General features: G+C 49.9%; 2 protein-coding genes across 8 annotated transcripts in view; one reads left to right on the top strand and one right to left on the bottom strand.

Annotated features, from left to right (window-relative positions):
- The first annotated feature begins 5,431 nt into the window (after positions 1 to 5,431).
- On the top strand, positions 5,432 to 10,668 carry PCBD1 (pterin-4 alpha-carbinolamine dehydratase 1). Of its 2 annotated transcripts, none has more exons than XM_066243303.1 (4): positions 5,432 to 5,533; positions 8,308 to 8,439; positions 8,963 to 9,043; positions 10,324 to 10,668. In XM_066243303.1, the coding sequence occupies exons 1-4, from the start codon at positions 5,531 to 5,533 to the stop codon at positions 10,420 to 10,422; spliced, it is 315 nt and encodes a 104-aa protein (XP_066099400.1). In that variant the 5' UTR covers positions 5,432 to 5,530; the 3' UTR covers positions 10,423 to 10,668. The 2 variants fall into 2 exon arrangements, with proteins under 2 accessions (XP_066099400.1, XP_066099401.1); XM_066243304.1 differs by lacking the exon at positions 5,432 to 5,533 and adding an exon at positions 5,561 to 5,636.
- Positions 10,669 to 13,052: 2,384 nt separating this feature from the next.
- The window catches only part of SGPL1 (sphingosine-1-phosphate lyase 1), a 72,000-nt gene continuing 66,532 nt past the window's right edge, over positions 13,053 to 18,520 (bottom strand). For all 6 annotated transcript variants that reach the window (XM_066243296.1, XM_066243298.1, XM_066243299.1 and 3 more), the window contains 3 exons: positions 18,355 to 18,501; positions 16,104 to 16,224; positions 13,053 to 15,638 (listed from right to left, as the gene is read on the bottom strand). In XM_066243296.1, coding sequence (XP_066099393.1) covers positions 15,498 to 15,638; positions 16,104 to 16,224; positions 18,355 to 18,501 — 409 coding nt within the window. In that variant the 3' untranslated portion in view covers positions 13,053 to 15,497. The remainder of the gene's footprint in view (positions 15,639 to 16,103; positions 16,225 to 18,354; positions 18,502 to 18,520) is intronic.

Genomic DNA, 18,520 nt, shown 5'->3' with positions numbered 1-18,520 from the left:
TGGCTCCTTTAGACAGAAGCCTGGAGCAGGGAGTGGGTCTGGCACTTCCCCACAGCAGCAGTCAATCAATCCCCTCCTGCTCCTGCTGGGCTAGGGGAGTTTCACGCCCATCTCGCTTTCCCTCACTTTCCCCTGAGCACTCGTGGACAGAGGCCCATAAATAAAAGCTGCGAGTGCGCAAACTCTCCCAGCTGTTCCAGAAAACATGCAGCACACGCATGAGTCCAGACAGTCTGCTAACAGTTTGGCTGGCTCCTCACTGACTCTCAGGGAGGCTGTGCATCCTCTCTCCCCTTGGAGGCGCTGCCTCCCTTTGAATTCAGGCTACTTGTTTGCCTGTGACCTCCATGCCTTAGCAAGCTGAAGAAAAGTGATGGTTTCGTAGTATACCCTTTCCTCATCGTTGGTGTAGAAGCAACACTGCAGCTTTCTACATCCTGGACAGTAGGTGGAACCCTTCTTACTGGGTTTTAAACCTGCCTTCTGCCTTATCCGAGACATTGTTCCCAAGCTAATACTGTTTGGCCTTAACGCTCCACTTCCAATTTTTGTTCAGGAATCTATTTGTCCTATTGTCTATTGCTGCATTTAAAAAACTACCTCAGGCCCTGGCCGGTTGGCTCAGTGGTAGAGCGTCAGCCTGGCGTGCGGGGGTCCCGGGTTCGATTCCCGGCCAGGGCACACAGGAGAAGCGCCCATTTGCTTCTCCACCCCTCCCCCTCTCCTTCCTCTCTGTCTCTCTCTTCCCCTCCCGCAGCAGAGGCTCCATTGGAGCAAAGATGGCCCGGGCGCTGGGATGGCTCCTTGGCCTCTGCCCCAGGCGCTAGAGGGGCTCTGGTCGTGACAGAGCCACGCCCAGGAGGGGCAGAGCATCTGGTGGGCAGAGCGTAGCCCCCTGGTGGGCGTGCCGGGTGGATCCCGGTCGGGCGCATGCAGGAGTCTGTCTGACTGTCTCTCCCCGTTTCCAGCTTCAGAGAAATAAATTAAAAAAAAAAAAAAAAAAACTACCTCAAAATGTAGTAGTGGCTTAAAACAGAAATGTGTCACTATGTCTCATAGTTCCACACATGGCCTGGTCTCTGCGGGACAATGTTCTCTGAGAAGCCCCACTCCCTTGGTTGGCAGATAATTAGCAGAAGCCAAAGGCTGAACACTGGGAGTCAGGTTTACTGCAGGGACATCTGGGCAACATCCTACCGAACTCTGCATACTAAAGGGGACCTTTCACATTTAGGTCCTAAATTTATCTAACCATAAAGTTACCAGAAGAAAAGAAAGAACATTTTTGTGGTAGGGGTGGGAGGAGATTTATCATTAAATCATTAAAAAAACACTAAATTATACCCTGACCAGGTGGTAGCACAGTAGATAGAGCGTCGGACTGGGAAACAGAGGACCCAGATTCGAAATCCCTAGGTCGCCCACTCGAGCACGGGCTCATCCAGCTTGAGTGCGGGGTCACTGGCTTGAACGTGGGATCATAGACGTGACCCCATGGTTGCTGGCTTGAGCCCAAAGGTCACTGACTTGAGCAAGGGGTCACTGGCTCAGCTGGAGCTCCCCTCAACCCCCATCAAGGCACATATGAGAAGCAGTCAATGAACAACTAAAGTGCAGCAACTACAAGTTGATGCTTCTCATTTCTCTCTCTCTCTCTCTCTCTCTCTCTCTCTCTCTCTCGCATGTGCAAAAAATAATTAATTAATTAAAAAACACTCACTCATAAAAAGATAAATCTTACTACTCCAAAATACATATAAAATGTCTGGCAACAAAGGACTGAATGGAAGAAGTTAATACACAGATGGCCGAACAAAAGGAGCTAAATGCAATATCTAAAACTGACAAGCAGTTAATGTCAGTTAAGGAGTTTAGATATCAATTCCTGCAAATCAACAAAATCAAAAGCAGCATAAATTCTAAATATGTTGCAAAGGATATTAACAAACAATTTATAAACATTAAGTCTCAGATGCTAAAAAGCATATGAAGAGCTGTGCAGCATCGTTAGTAATGAGAAAAATGCAAAGTAAAACAGTAGCTAAATCCCTGACCAGGGGGTGGCACAGTGAGTAGAGAAGGTAGGCCTGGGACATGGAAGACCCAGGTTTGAAACCCCAAGGTCGCCGGCTTGAGAATGGGCTCATCTGGCTTGAGTGCAGGCTCACCAGCTTAAGCACGGGGTTGCCAGCTTGAGCATGGGACCATACACATGACTCCATGGTCACTGGCTTGAGCCCAAGGTCACTGGTTTGAGCAAGGGGTCATTGGCTCAGCTGGAGCCCTCTGGTCAAGGCACATATGAGAAAGCAATCAATGAACAGCTAAAGTGCTGCAACTATGAGTTGATATTTCTCATCTCTCTCCCTTCCTGTCTGTCTGTCCTGTCTATCTCTCTCGCTAAACAAACAAACCAAAAGTATCTATCATTTTATACCTATTGGACTTGACAAAAATAAAAAAGCTAGGCAATGCCAAGTGTGAGTATGTGTGTGTGAGGCATGTAGGGAGATAGGCACCCTCACACACTGCAGGCGACATGAGGGCTGGCACAGCCTCTCTGCACAGCATCCGGAACCACTTATGGACACACACACCCATGAGGGAATTGCTGGATTTATAGGATATACATATATGGAAGTTGTCTAAGACATTGGTCCCCAACCTTTTTTGGGCCACGGACCGGTTTAATGTCAGAAAATATTTTCACAGACCAGTCTTTAGGGTGGGATGGATAAATGTATCATGTAACCGAGACAAGCGTCAAGGGTGAGTCTTGGACGGATAGGAATCTGGTCATTTAAAAAAAAAAAAAACATGGTTCAGGCCCTGGCCGGTTGGCTCAGTGGTAGAACATCAGTCTGCCGTGCAGGAGTTCCAGGTTCGATTCCCGGCCAGGGCACACAGGAGAAGCGCCCATCTGCTTCTCCACCCCTCCCCCTCTCCTTCCTCTCTGTCTCTCTCTTCCCCTCCCACAGCCGAGGCTCCATTGGAGCACAGATGGCCTGGGCGCTGAGGATGGCTCTGTGGCCTCTGCCTCAGGCGCTAGAATGGCTCTGGATGAAACAGAACAATGTCCCAGATGGGCAGAGCATCGCCCCCTGGTGGGCATGCTGGGTAGATCCCAATCGGGCGCATGCAGGAGTCTGTCTGACTGCCTCCCTGTTTCCAGCTTCGGAAAAATGCAAAAAAAAAAAAACCCCCAAAAAACCATTGTTCAGACTTAAATATAAATAAAACGGAAATAACCTAAGTTATTTACTCTTTCTCTGCAGACTGGTACCAAATGGCCAACGGACCGGTACTGGTCCGCGGCCCAGGGCTTGGGGACCACTGGTCTAAGAAACTGCCACAGGCCAGGGAGCTGCTGAGTGGAGCTGTTCCCTGCAGCATCACGCTGATGTTTGGCTCTGTATGTGTACATGTGCACGTGTGTGCACATGCCGGCTCGTTTCATGCTCATGTGCAGGGGGTTGTGGTGGCGGTGGCGGCAGGGAGTTGGAAGCAACCTGAGTGTCCATCACTGGTTGAATGATAAATCATGGCGGATTGTCACCGCAGAATACTAAGTAGAAATTAGAAGCTACACTTTAAGTAACCATACAACATGAATGAATATTAACTGTTCACTCCTATTCTGTTTTGAATTGTCTGCTACTCCATTCAGTCCACTAACTATTCTGGAATAAGAATTGGCATAACAGCACCATTTAAAAAATATTAAAAAAAATACTTAGAGATGAAACACAACATGTGTTTTTTTACATTTACAAACAAAAATACTTATTAACACATTAGAAAAGCCACTATTGAGAGGAGAGGAGTAAAAGTGGAGTATAGGGATAAAAGTTAATACAAGAATGATGTTCTTTAATGTCAGAGGACTTTTATTACCTGACTTCTGACCTTATAAAGCTGAAGCCATCAAGACAGTGTGGGGTTAGCTTTAAGATGGACAAAGAGTCAATGGAACAGAATAATGAGTCCACAAATAAACTCACACATACATGGCCTACTGATTTTTCGTTTAAACAAATATACAAAGGCAATTCAGTGGAAAAAGGAACAATTGAATAACCAAATGCATAAAGTTAATTTGGATACATAACTCAAAGCGTATACAAAATTAACTAAAAATGGAACATAGACTGAAATGTAAAGACAAAAGCTGTAAAATATAGGAAAAAAAATCTTTGTGACCTTGGGTCAGGCAAAGATTTCTTAGTTACAACACCAAATGTCAATCCATAAAAGAAACATTTGGTAAATTGAATTTCATCAAAATTAAGAACATTTGCTCTTTGAAAGACACTGTGAGGATGCAAAGAAAATATTTGCAAATCATATATATGATAAAGTGCTAAAACCCAATAAGAAAACAAACGCTATTTTTTTTAATGGTCAGAAAATTTGAATAGGCAATTTACCAAAGATTTGCCAATGGCAAATAAGTACATGAAAAAGGTGTTGAATATTATTAGTCATTAAAGAAATTCAAACTAAACCACAATGAGATACCACTACACACTAATGAGAATGGCTGAAATTAAAGAGACTGACCCTACCAAGCACTGGTCATTCTGTGAGGGTGCCACACCCGGGATCCGGAACTCCCACACAGCACTAGTGGGGATATATGGCAACTTTGGCAGTTTCCTCAGAAGTTATAAATATGCATCTACCATATGATCTAGCCATCCCACTCCTAGGTATTTACCCAAGAAAAATGAAAGCATCTATCTGTGCAAAAACTTGTATGCAGAAGGTCACAGCAGCTCAAAAACTGGAACCAATCCAAACGCCCATCCATGGACAAGAGAATAAATAACCAACACATCCAAGACAATGTAACAATATAAAATAAATTTTACTTAGCCATAAAAGAAATTATTGATACACGTAACTACATGGGTGAAACCTGAAAAAGTAATTATGCTGAACGAAAGAAACCAGACACACAAAGAGTAATACCATCTGATTTCCATTTACGCAGAATTCTAGAAAAGGCCATCTAAGCTACAGCGAGGGGAAGCGGGTCAATGATTGTCTGAGGGAAGAGGAAACTTTTAGGTGGTTCATGACCGTGATCGTGAAGATGGTTGCAAGGGGGAATACATTTGTCAAAACGCATCAAATTGTACACTTTAAATATGTGCAATTTACTATAGATCAATACCTAAATAAAGTGTTTTTTAAAAGAAAATCTCTCGCTCAGGGTCACACAGCTGGTTTGTGGCAGAGAAGGATTCGAAGGCGTAAGTATGCCTTTGGAGCCTGCATACAGAACCCCTAAATTCTATCCACGTGACACGGGCACGGCGGAGAGTCCCAGAAGGAAGCAGAGGCCGATCGTGCCGGTCGCGGCCGGCCGGAGTTAATGATTACAGGTGACCGCCCCGCCCCAGCTGCACGCCCCGCCCCGAGGGGCGGCCCCAGCACGGCCCCGCCCGACGGCCGCCGGGTGCACCCGTGTCACGCTCGCCCTTTCCGCGCCACCTGCTGCTCGCCAGCGTCCACGCCGCGCTCCGACATGGTGAGGGGGGACCGCTTGTCGGCGCGATTAGGGCAGCGCCTTTAGGAACCGACGCGCGGTAGGGTAGGAGAGGAAGGAGGCCTCAGCTGCTGGGGCAGGGCAGGTAGGGGCGGGTGGAAGGATGGGGGAGGGTTCCTCCGAGGCCCCGGCAGGTTAGCGCGCGCTGGGTTCAGAGTAGGGGGTCCCCGCGGCGCTCCCACCCTCGGTGTTGTCTCGGGGGAAGCTGAGGCCAGGAGAGGGCGGTGGTAGGTCTAGGTAACGGCCAGGCCTGCCCTTGGCTCCCAAGCCAGTGCCCCCTCAGCACCACAATAATTCGGGCGGGGCTTAGTGACTCCCTGGGTAGAGGTGGGGCAGTGGGACTGCACCTGGGTGGGGAGAAAAACACAGTGAGCTCACAGTTATCATCCGCCTTGATGGCAAGGTTCTGTTCTGTACTGGAAGTGGCGATGGGGACACGCCTGTGTGTGTGAGTGTGAGGAGGGGAGATTGAACGCATGTGTCCTTGGCGTGCCTGTTTACTGCCCTTCTAGTCTGCGCTGTGTGTGGGCACAGGGGCTGGCTGAGCCCTCCATGCACCCTGTATTGTCCCTGGCCTCGGAGCCAGCGCTGTTGCCTAGTTTGAGGCCTGTCCGGCAGTGGAAGCATGATTGCTCTGGATTATCTGTTGGCCAGGCTCAGCTTCCTCCGGGAGAGTCTCAAGCCCTGTGCTCAGCTGTGCTTCAACACCCCGCCCCCACTCCGCTGGAGAGGTGAAGGTGCGTTATGGGGGCAGCCAGGGGAGGAGCGTCTACCCCGGAAGCTTTACTAAAACAGCCAGCCCATTTCTGGCCCAAAAACTTTAGGTGGAGTCCAGACTGCAGTGGCACCTGGGAGGGTGTTTTGAAGGCGATGGCTTGGGGGGGGGGGGCTAAGGCTCACTATGAGGTGCACTGAGACCCTCAAGGTGCAGGGTGCAGGTAGGTAATCAGTAACCCCTGGGCACACTCCCCCAGAGGGGAGGCCAGGCCAGGCCAGGCTCACGTGGGAATTACTAAGTAAACACCGCCCCCCCCATTCCAGATCTCAGAGGGGCTTATCAGGTCAGCCTAGGGCTGTGAAACCTGTGGATTCCAGAAGAGTAAAGAGAAAGGGGGACCTCCCAGGAGCTCACTAGTACCCACCCACTCCTTTCAGACCAAAGAACTGGACAGTGAGCTCTCATGCCTTGGGTGACATCTGGCTTATCAGCCTTGAGAAAGGGCCAGCTCTGGAACAGAGATGGGGTTGGGCACGTGATGCAGATCTCTGCTGCCTTCTCTAGCCTTCTGGAGCCTGGAGACTAGAGAAGACAGAGCAAGTCCCAACCTCCAGAGACAGCACATGTCTGGGGGGGGGGGGGGGGAGACTGACCTGTCAGAGCGCTTTTCCAAGTCTCCCCAAACCTGCAAGGCCTGGCATAAGTTAACTTGCCCCAAGAAGTTTCCTTTTAAAAATGCAAATGACATTCTTTTAATAATGAGGTTACTGAAGTGTCCATTGCTCCTGTTGCTCCTGATGTCAAGTAGTTCTTGTTCCCTTTTACCCATGAAGACAAGGGAGACAAGTGCCACAGGACCCCTTGACTGAAGAAAGGCAGAACTGGGGCTTGAACCAGTCCTGCCAACTCAACCCATGGCTTCTGGTCTGCAGCTGCCTCCCAAACACGACATTAACCTCAGTCGCATCATCTCCCCAGACCTGCTTGATTCATTTTTAATTTAGCACTTTACAGTTTCTGTCTTTGGGTAGTTTCTATTTCAGGAGCCTAATTCTGGGACCACGTAAGCTCCTAGACCTGGATCCTCCCAGAGGTTAGAATTGACTTTTGCTTCCTTCTGATCCCTGAGGGTTCCACTCTTGGCCAGAATTGTGCCAAGTTGGGCTGCCCAGAGGGCACTTTACACAATAGGTAAATAAAAAGATGGGCACTAGGTGTGCCAGTCGCCTTTGGCCAAGTTACTTTGAATCAAGCGCTGTGGCTTGGGCTTCCCAGGCTGACAGCAAAGGCGGCAGGTGGAAGTCTGAGAGCCCCAGACCTGACAGCGGGAACAGGGCTGCATGGAAATCATGGTGCACCCACTGGGGGTGGTGTCAGTGCTCGTCAACTGCACTGTGGCTCAGAGCTGCCTGGCATGTGCTTTTCATGCTGGGTCCTTTGCTGGGTCCAGGGAGGCAGAGGCACAGACCCACTTCGAGAACAAAGCGTGTGCTCTCACTGACTTGGGGAATGAGGTGGTCACTTCCCCTGTCTAGGCCCGTTTCCTGTGCAATGCACCTGACAGTGAGGAACAGTAGAGGCATGGAGGCGGAATGCATTTGGTCTGTAATTGAAAAAGGAGGTGGGACAGTAAGGGGTTGTGTTGTGACACATACACATCTGGGCTTGGTTCTGCTTTCCCTCCTTATCCATGTAAGAGACCTAATTTTTTTGTTTTGTTTTGTTTTGGTTGGGGGGTGGAGGTGGGAGCATTTCTTAGTCCAAGGTGATCTGCGTTATACCTCAGGATTTTCTGTCCTTTTGAGTAGAATGTAAAATCTAAAAACCTATCAGTGCATGAGCCAGGGCCTCCCGCCCAGGGCAGGCACCACCCTCAACACCTCCCAGACCATTGCGTTCGACCAGCTACCCTTGGACTGGTGTTCCTCTGTGCCCAGAGCAGCCAGTGGAGGCTGGCTCCGTGCCCTGAAGGTCTGGGGCCCTGTCTCTTGACCTGTACAAAGAAATGCCTTTGGGCCTCTTTGCTTTCCTGTCCCAGGCTGGCAAAGCACACAGGCTCAGTGCTGAGGAGAGGGACCAGCTGCTGCCGAACCTGAGGGCTGTGGGCTGGAACGAGGTGGAAGGCCGCGATGCCATCTTCAAACAGTTCCACTTCAAAGACTTCAACAGGGTATGGGCCAGGCTGGGGCAGTTTCCTGAGACTGGGGCAGGTGGGGTCCCACGTGGTATCTTCCTTCAAGTCCTGTTAGGCAGACTCTCAGATACCACACTAATGAGCTTACTTGGCAAGTGTCATCCCTGGGGACTGCAGTGCAGACGTGGGGTTTGAGCTCTCCATGCCTGGAACTTTGAGAAACAATCCTTAGAGGAGATAGGTCAAGTAGGAAACAGATGTGCATCTGAAGACATGTTAGCTAGACAAAAGATTGGCCAAGACCAAACACCTCTCTAGTGTTTCCACCTTGTTAGTAATCCGAGTAATAAGACTTTCTACTGCAGAAAGATCACCTCGGACTCCAGCCTCAGAACCAGTGACAGACGCTGGGGGCACGACTAGGCTAGAGAGGGTCTCCTTAGTGGAAGCTTGTCCATCCTCCTGCACTGAGGCTGTCCACTGGCCATCAAAAGGTGCCCAGCTATCCCTCTCTATCCCTCTCTCCACACACTAACCTGGGTCTCACTTCACTAACCAGGCTTTTGGCTTCATGACAAGAGTGGCCCTGCAGGCTGAGAAACTGGACCACCATCCTGAATGGTTTAACGTGTACAACAAGGTGAGTGAGGGGCCGGTGCACTTGGCCCGTGCAAGCTCTGAGAAGTCCACCTCATTCTGAAGGCCCCTTCCTCGGACTTCCCAAGGAGCCCTCTCACCTGCAGTGTGACTATCCACTCCTGCTCTAGTCATCTCCTTCCTAAAATCACCATAAGGAATCCTGGAAAATACTGTCTCACTACAAATTAAGGAAATGCAGATTAAAACCCTGTGAGATGACTTGTGGTTCAAGTAGACATTAAGTAGACACAAAGAAAGCAAACCCAAGGAAGAAAAGGCTGTGGGAACCAGACGTTCCTTGTTAGTAGCTCTGCATCGCTTAAATCTTTCTGGAATATGGAAGAATAAAATAATAACAGTGAACTAAGTAAGAATAGCCATGCCCAGCAAACAGATCGTATTTTCTGCTGAATGAACTGAAATAGTCATTAAATGCCTGCCATGTACCAAGAACTATCCTGAACATTAAGGCTAAAAGACATGATCTAAAATGGGTAGCATTTAGGAGCTGGAGTTGGTTTTTATTTATTTATTTTTTAGAGAGGAGAGGGGGGGAGAGAGAGTGAGAGAGAGAGAGAGAGAGAGAGAAGGGGGAGGAGCAGGAAGTATCAACTCCCATATGTGCCTTGACCAGGCAAGCCAGGGTTTTGAACCGGCAACTTCAGTGTTTCCAGGTTGACGCTTTATCCACTGCGCCACCACAGGTCAGGCTGGAGTTGGTTTTTTATCTCGTCTTTAGCTTTAGGTAGCTCTTCATATTTGGATATTTCACTTCTAACCTATAGCTGAAGTCACCACTGTTTTTGGAGGTGTAATATAAGAGTTTGGCACTATTAAAAAAAAGCATGTCATGTCAGGAAAGCAGCCCCAGGGGAAACTAGTGACTGCCGACTACAGGCAGACCTCGGAGATGCTGCCTGTTCTGTTTCAGACCACTGCAGTAAAGCGAGTCACATTTTTTTGGTTTCAGTGCATAAAAAAGTAATGTTTACATTATTGTAGTCTATTAAGTGTGCAGTAGCCATATGTCTAAAAAACCAATGTACATACCTTAAATACTATTGCTAAAAAATGCTAATATCATCTGAGCCTTTAGCAAGGTGTAATCACTTTGCTGGAGATTCGTACTTTCAATTTAGAACAAACACAGCATCTGTGAAGCACCGTGCGAGGTCTGCCTGCATTCGGGAACCCAGGGTGGCTGCACCCAACGCTGGTGACTCTCCTGCTCTTATCAGAAGTCGGAGAATCAGCTGGTCCCGATTCTCTGGTTTGTTTCAGGTCCACATCACCCTGAGCACCCACGAGTGTGCAGGCCTGTCAGAACGGGACATAAACCTGGCCAGCTTCATCGAGCAAGTAGCCGTGTCCATGACCTAGGCCCTGCCTTTCCTCTTTGAATTCTTCAGGGAAAGGGGTGACTGACTGGAAACCCAGAGGGCACAGGGGAGCCCCAAAATGTTGCTCCAGTCAAAATCGCCAGGTCCACCTGCTGCCTCCATTCAGGGGTGAGTCCTTGCTGTGAGGGATGCCAGCCTCACTGTCAACACCAGAAGCTTGGCCCATCTTCCCCACACCACGCTCTTCGTCCCTGGGGATCTATTAAATGTACACCAATTTGAATAAGCTCTTCCCATTCTTTACAACTTCCCAGGAACAGGAATGGTTTTCTTTCAGGGCTAGGTCTTGCTCCCTTTCTAATTCATTTCCCAAGAAGCTGTGACAGAAGCTTTGTGTGAGATAAACAGTCTCATCTTAGAAACCAGAACCCTAATGCAACCCCCTCCTACATAATAGAAACACACATGCTTTTTATGTCTCAAGGAAAACTGCTGGTTCATTTGGCCTCAGGCTCTAGAATCTTTTCTACAGGTCAAACCAGATTGGAGTCAAAAGGCATTTAAGGCACTTACTCTATAACTCTGTACAAGGCACTGGGGGGGGGGGTACGAAACAAGATCTTCCTGCCTTCAAGGAGTTCATTATCATTTAGGGGAACTAAACAGGAGAACAGTTAACTAGTTAACTCCTACTAGGAAGGGTGAAGTAAAATTTACTTCACAGTAAAAACACAAGTGCAAGGATAAGAAACGTGCTAGAACAGGAAGTGATTAACAAGGGTCACTCTGGAGCTTTGAGTTGTGCCTCGAAGACCTGAACCAAACTCTCAAGGTAGAAATGGCCGAGGGAGCATCAGGAGCAAAGATAAAGCTGAAAGGGCCGGTGTGACACACACTGAGACTTGAGGACTAAAAAGGCATCTGGGGACATATTACCTTCTTGGTCCAAAACATCAGGTGAGGGAATTCTAATCCTGATGGCTTTTACCTTTCTTAGAAACTTAGCCAGAGTCTCAAGGCTTGCCTGCTTTTGATTCTATAAGGGCTACAACAGAAGCGACAGTGTAGGAGGTGACAGCCTATTTATCATCTGAGAGTTAAGCCGACTCGGAGATCAGTCATCAGTAACTCTAGGACAAAACATTCTCACTGATATGCCAGGACCGGGGAGAGGGAACACCAAGAGCAGTGTCATCTCACCCATGTGCATGGCACATGGGTATCATTTCATGGATGCCATTATGCAAGAGTTCCCACCTAACCTGAAGCTGCCTAGGTACTAAGCCGACTTGCAAATGCCAGGGTCACTTGGGGCAGACATCCAGCAATGTCACAACCCAGTTACCCTGGATGAGTTGGTCTTGCAACAAGGGCCAGAAAAGAGGCAGAGGGTGGTGGGAGAGAAATGAGCACATCATTGGTAAGAGTAACTAGAAGGACCCCCTTCCCAGCCTATGTGCTAGTAAGGATTATCACTACCTATGTTAATAGCAAGTTTGACATCAGCAAAGCCTAATGTCAAAACCAACAAGGTTCAGACAGTGGTCCCCCTTCTGCTCCACTTCTGACTGATTTTTCTAAGTATGCTGTGACCTGATGACTAGGTTAGAGGACAGAAGGCACTAGATGTGAAGGCATGGACTATGTGTTATGTCATCCTCCTGGCTGTACCTACTCATGGATCAAGGGTTGAAACACCAACTCAGAGGGCACTACCGTTGCACGAAGCACATTTATGTGGGACAAAGATACAACACAGTTTAGAAATCAATGTTTATTCAAAAATTACTCAAATAACTGAAATGATGGGATGGAGTTCGAAGTGATAAAAAAGAAAGCTTAAAGCAATTGCTTCCAAATGAAGCAAAGGCTCTTGAACATCTGCCTTTTAGTTGGTGGCTGAATCAGGCCTCAGTCATTACTTCAGTCACCACTGGGTCTAGCTGCAAGTGGCTCACTGCTACCAAGGGCCCCCAGAGAAGGCAAAGGAGTTCAGAGCTGTAAGGAGGTGTAAGCCTCCAGACACCGTATCTGAGATGGGCCGGGTCTCCTTTCAAAGCATATCCGGGCCCCTCGGCAGAAATCTACAGCAAAGGCCCCATTCCTCGACCTGATTCCAGCAAAGTCTGAATGGGCTGAGAGCCAGATGAAAAGCCTGCTTACTGAACGACGACCATTGGAAAGGCTTCTCTCTTCTTAGTCATAATAGAACAGAACACCCAGCAGTTACATGTGCAAAGTTACTCTGAGCAGTTCTATTAGCTCCCAAGCCAAATGCAGGGCTTAAAGCCAGTGTCCTACGGTTAGAGCCACCCCGCCCAGCTGGTTGGAGACTACCTCAGATAGCTCAATCCATCAGTAAGGTATGAGCAGAAGTGGAGAATGAAGATGACACAGACAACATGAGGCAGGACCTGGCCTGGGGAGCTAAAGACCTGAGTTCCAGACCTCCTTAAAACAGGTATGACCATCATTCCTGGCAGTCATGAAGTGCTGGGAATTGGGCAGGAGTGCTATTGGCCTCTCATGTCTATTTGCCCTAATATCAACGGTCACCATGATTTCACCACAAGGGGACGATCTCTCACCAGCAGCTGGCTCAAGAGCTGTCAAGGTCCCACCTGGGATGATGTGTGCACCTAAACAAATAAATGCAACCATCCACCACAATTAAAATTTGGGACGTTTAATTACATAATTGTTTTTTAAGAGATTATTACTGTAATTAGGCAGGGAGCATTGAAATGGGGAGAAATTAAAGACAAAAGATTTAAAGGAGGCAAGTACCATTTTCCAAGTATAAAACTGGTCATATTAAAAGTGACATGGCAGTATATTCACATGACTGCTGACTTCTAATGCAGAAACAAGACGGTACAGTCTGCAGAGGCCAGTGTGACATCTGCTAAAAGCATGATATCATTAAGACATTCTCCCACCCCTGCCGAACTGGGTGGCACTACATGCAGATATACACAGAATGGAAACCCCACAAATGTTAAGTCAAACTACAGCTCGTAAACATAAATTAAGTGGCTACAGTAGGTCCCTTTGAAAACAGCCCCCCCACCCCCACCTCACCCCCCGCAGCAGTGTTGTCACAGCACAGGGGAAGGTCCTGGGGAGACGCTGGAAGCAACAGAACATTCTGTGGGGCACATGCTTCTCCATTTCAGCAGCTGACAAGCCACAGTGGTGCCTGCCGGACGGTTCTGGCTCCCTGGACTTCCTCCAGCATAATGAATGCAGTGGAGACACAGGAGACGGTTCGTGCACAGCTCCGACCACACCTCCTCTCCCAGGAGGGGCCCACCAGCCCAGCAACAGGAGGGAACATAACTCCCATTTCCGAAGGACTTCAGTCTTTCCCTCTTAACGCACATGCACATACACCAACCACTCTTGGAACCCACAATGGAGAGGGCATACGCACACGCACACGCACACACACCAGCCCTGCAATGACACAGCCAGTCAGTTTCATGTAGAAAGTACAGTGCTCAAGAACGTGTCAGACAGATGTGGTATGGAGCTGAGGAGATGGTCAGCTTGGCCCTCTCTGCCAGCACCCCCAGTGGGGACACGAGAGGACGCTGGCCTGACGAGGCTGAGTGTTCAGGAGTCCCTGAGAAGGATAATGGAACAGAGGAGCTTCTCCTGACCCCTAAGTATTTCCCTACCCAAATAAAAACCTCGAAACTGATATTTCCCTGCCCCAGGGCCTGGGTCAGGAATGGCCCACCACTGCTCCCCGCTGAGGAGAAAGGCACACATACAATATGTTGTCATTAGGGTAGGACAGTGGTTCAGCCTAGTTCCAGGCTGCACGCAGGTCAGAAGGTAGGAAGTGGGCACAGGGTTTGGTCCTATCCCTGCACCACCCTGAGCAACTAGTCTTAAAAAGCAATCCCAGGCCCTAGGCTACATCTGACATCATCACGGGTTCCTACTCCAAAATGTTTATCTCATCCTAGCCTGGGCTAAGAAGGGTTCAGTACCTGAGGCTAAACTGCCACAGTACCTTTGGGAGCTGAAGAAAGAGGAAAGAGGCTGAAGAACACCCTAATGGAGTTTTTTCTTGCCTTGGGGGCTCTCATGCCCTCCTCGCACCACCTAGGGTAAATCAAGGCAACTTGTGAAGGTGCTCTGAGCTGTTCCTTCTAGCAAATATATTCTCATATATGGTGGCTTAAAGCAGTGGAGAAGGGAAGAACCACCACCAACTTTGTGACATAGATTGGAATCAGGGTGCTCATCCTACCCTGACACTCAGAAAAGTGTAGAAAGGGTCTGGTTTCTGATCATTCCCATCCCAGGAGAGGGCTCACGTTTGCTCTGAAAACTGCCAATTCAGAGAGGCAGGACCAAGGCCAGAAATTCCTAGATTCTCTGAGAACTACATTCTTTTCCTAGTTCATGGAAATAAGAACAAACCAGTGGGAGCATAGTTTCAAATAAGAATCTCCAAAAGATGGTGGAAACCAAGCATCAATTGGGGACTGCACATCAGAAGAGGACAACGGACCACTCTACACCCTGCCTTGGTAGACCACTCTGATCCTGCATAATCGCAACTGTGGCCTGGCCAATCTGTGTCCTAGAAAAACAAAACGGGTTGCAGTAGAAGTGACTCGGGGAGGGAGAACTAACCTACTCAGAGAGCGAGGCTGGGAAAGGGTCCTGCACAGAGCACTCCTAACACCCACCGGGTGTGACATGAACGCTTCCTAGCTGCCTCGCCCATCTGCTGAGACAACAAAGAAACCCCTTTTCTACCCTATAAACTGTACCCCAGCTTCCCTAAGAATTAGGACAGGTCAGAGCTGCCACACAGTGATTAAGTCATGTTGAAAACTAGAGAGGTTAGAGAAGGAAATGGTTAAAACAATTCCTAGTTAACATTTAGAACAAGGGCAAAATAATTATGTAATGGAATCCTTCGGGGTCTTCACATTAAAAACCACAACAGGATGACAAAAGGAGGACCGCGAATCCCGAGAATCAAGCTGTCTCGTGGTCTGTCTCGTTGTGCTCTCAAAGCAAGACCAGATGATGAAACTGTGTGTGGTCTGTTCACATCCCAAGAACCTTCCGAAGGCTAGGAGCCCTCCAGGCTCAGCGGGGTTTCGAAGAACCATTCATCTGGCTGCCCTGAGTTACAGTGTCTGTGCTGAAAAGGCTGTCCAAAAATATCGAGGACAATTCTGCTACCTGGTTCCGGTCAACAGCGGTCTGGGCCATGCCATAGATTGCACCCTGAAAATCCAGTCAAAGAACTGTTATTAGAATGGCCTTGATCTACCCCAACCCCCCATCCCGAGCTCCACTCTATCAGAAAGAGAGCTGGCATGGAACATCTTCCCAGGGACGTGCCAGTCTGTCTTTCTTCCCAATGGAACTAGCATATGGGATTTTCTGTAGAAAGTTCCAGAGAAAACTGGTTTGTTGCCTTGTGTGAATTTTTTCTTTTCAAATGGACACTACCACAACCTGCCTTTGTATACAGCATTTTCAAATGTACAAGGAGCTTTAAGTACAGTATGTCTCATCTGAGGTTAGTACGCCCTGGGAATGGATGAGGCAGAGCTCAGCAGCTACAGTTAAATAGGCCTGCAGATGAGAGGCAGAGGCAGGGACGGACTCAAGGTCCTTCAATTCTTTCAACCCCCTTCCCACAACACCTGAATTTCCACAGAGAAGGAAAACCCCAAGTGCCCCTACCATTCCTGTGGTCTTTGCTTTAGGGTTCTTCATGATCTGAGTGACAGATTCTCGGATGTCCTTTAGGAACTGTGTGGCCACTCGCTTCCGGGTGTGTACTAACGTGATGCAGAAATGAATGCTACAGGAGAAGAAAGAGACAAAGAGAGGTAAACCTTGGAAAACAGAAAATAATTCTGAAGCACAGCAGTCCCATATTCAGGAATTTATTGATTGCCCCTTCATGCTATTTGTGACCAGTGTAGCCATCCAAATTGTTCCCAGCCCTGGGAATCAGGGCTCTCAAATACATGGGTTGTCAAGCATGGGCTGGCATGAGGGCTTCTGGGCATGCCCAAGGACCACCCTGAGAGAATGACTACAGCTGGCCATTTGGTCCCACCCGCCCTGCAGAACTGTCCACTGCCAGCCCTTCAGCCATGTGACCAACAGGATGCCCTATCTCAGATGATAGACTTTCATGGGGACAGGGCCATAGGCTGGGGTCTTGAAGGATGTCAGGGCAAAGAAACAGCTCCGACTCCCCCTGGGGGGGGCAAATGGGGTGCAGAGGGACTGTGAAGAGGAAAAGGCTGAGTTAAGACTCAAATGGCTATGGTGCCAGCATGTGAAAGGATCGGAGTATGCGGAGGACTCTGAAGAGACCTATTCTGTTGGGCTGGAGAGCTGATTTACTACAGCTGGCGCTGCAGCACTGGCTCTGCAGCACTGGCTCTGCAGCACTGGCTCTAGCAGCACTGGCTCTAGCAGCACTGGCTCTGCAGCACTGGCTCTAGCAGCACTGGCTCTAGCAGCACTGGCTCTAGCAGCACTGGCTCTGCAGCACTGGCTCTAGCAGCACTGGCTCTGCAGCACTGGCTCTAGCAGCACTGGCGCTGCATCACTGGCGCTGCAGCACTGGCTCTAGCAGCACTGGCGCTGCAGCACTGGCGCTGCAGCACTGGCTCTAGCAGCACTGGCGCTGCAGCACTGGTGCTGCAGCACTGGCTCTAGCAGCACTGGCTCTGCAGCACTGGCTGCTGCAGCACTGGCTCTAGCAGCACTGGCTCTGCAGCACTGGCGCTGCAGCACTGGCTCTAGCAGCACTGGCTCTAGCAGCACTGGCGCTGCAGCACTGGCGCTGCAGCACTGGCTCTAGCAGCACTGGCGCTGCAGCACTGGCTCTAGCAGCACTGGCTCTGCAGCACTGGCTCTAGCAGCACTGGCTCTGCAGCGCTGGCTCTAGCAGCACTGGCGCTGCAGCGCTGGCTCTAGCAGCACTGGCTCTGCAGCGCTGGCTCTAGCAGCACTGGCGCTGCAGCGCTGGCTCTAGCAGCACTGGCGCTGCAGCACTGGCTCTAACAGCACTGGCGCTGCAGCACTGGTGCTGCAGCACTGGCTCTAGCAGCACTGGCTCTACAGCACTGGCTCTGCAGCACTGGCGCTGCAGCACTGGCTCTAGCAGAACTGGCGCTGCAGCACTGGCGCTGCAGCACTGGCTCTAGCAGCACTGGCGCTGCAGCACTGGCTCTAGCAGCACTGGCTCTGCAGCACTGGCTCTAGCAGCACTGGCGCTGCAGCACTGGCGCTGCAGCACTGGCTCTAGCAGCACTGGCTCTGCAGCACTGGCTCTGCAGCACTGGCTCTAGCAGCACTGGCTCTAGCAGCACTGGCGCTGCAGCACTGGCTCTGCAGCACTGGCGCTGCAGCACTGGCTCTAGCAGCACTGGCGCTGCAGCACTGGCTCTAGCAGCACTGGCGCTGCAGCACTGGCTCTAGCAGCACTGGCTCTAGCAGCACTGGCGCTGCAGCACTGGCTCTGCAGCACTGGCTCTAGCAGCACTGGCGCTGCAGCACTGGCTCTGCAGCACTGGCTCTAGCAGCACTGGCGCTGCAGCACTGTCTCTAGCAGCACTGGCTCTGCAGCACTGGCTCTAGCAGCACTGGCTCTGCAGCACTGGCTCTTGCAGCACTGGCGCTGCAGCACTGGCGCTGCAGCACTGGCGCTGCAGCACTGGCGCTGCAGCACTGGCTCTAGCAGCACTGGCGCTGCAGCACTGGCTCTAGCAGCACTGGCGCTGCAGCACTGGCTCTAGCAGCACTGGCTCTAGCAGCACTGGCGCTGCAGCACTGGCGCTGCAGCACTGGCTCTAGCAGCACTGGCTCTGCAGCACTGGCTCTAGCAGCCAGTCTCTACACTTCAGGTCATCCCACTAACCAAGCTCTTCAAGTCATAGAGCAAAGGAAGGGAAAGAGGCTTCTTTAAGTTTACCTGGATGGGAACTGCAGGTGGTTCAAGTTCCACCCCTTAGCAGTCATCAGGTTAAACAGTCGGTAGATGTCAAAATCACGGGAGCCCAGAGCAATGACTGACAATTGGGGGTCCCCAAAAACAAAGATGCCTTTGATATTTTCCAGCCTTAAACAAGAAAAGGAAC

The sequence above is a fragment of the Saccopteryx bilineata genome, chromosome 9, assembly GCF_036850765.1.
Source record: "Saccopteryx bilineata isolate mSacBil1 chromosome 9, mSacBil1_pri_phased_curated, whole genome shotgun sequence".
NCBI classification, from domain to species: Eukaryota; Metazoa; Chordata; class Mammalia; order Chiroptera; family Emballonuridae; genus Saccopteryx; species Saccopteryx bilineata.
This window is presented reverse-complemented; position numbering and strand designations above follow the sequence as displayed.

What these genes read in the sequence shown, in the direction of transcription:
- PCBD1 (XM_066243303.1), top strand. An exon ending in ACTTCAAAGACTTCAACAGG is followed by an intron (nt 8,440 to 8,962) that starts GTATGGGCCAGG and finishes TTCACTAACCAG; the next exon opens with GCTTTTGGCTTCATGACAAG. An exon ending in GGTTTAACGTGTACAACAAG is followed by an intron (nt 9,044 to 10,323) that starts GTGAGTGAGGGG and finishes GGTTTGTTTCAG; the next exon opens with GTCCACATCACCCTGAGCAC.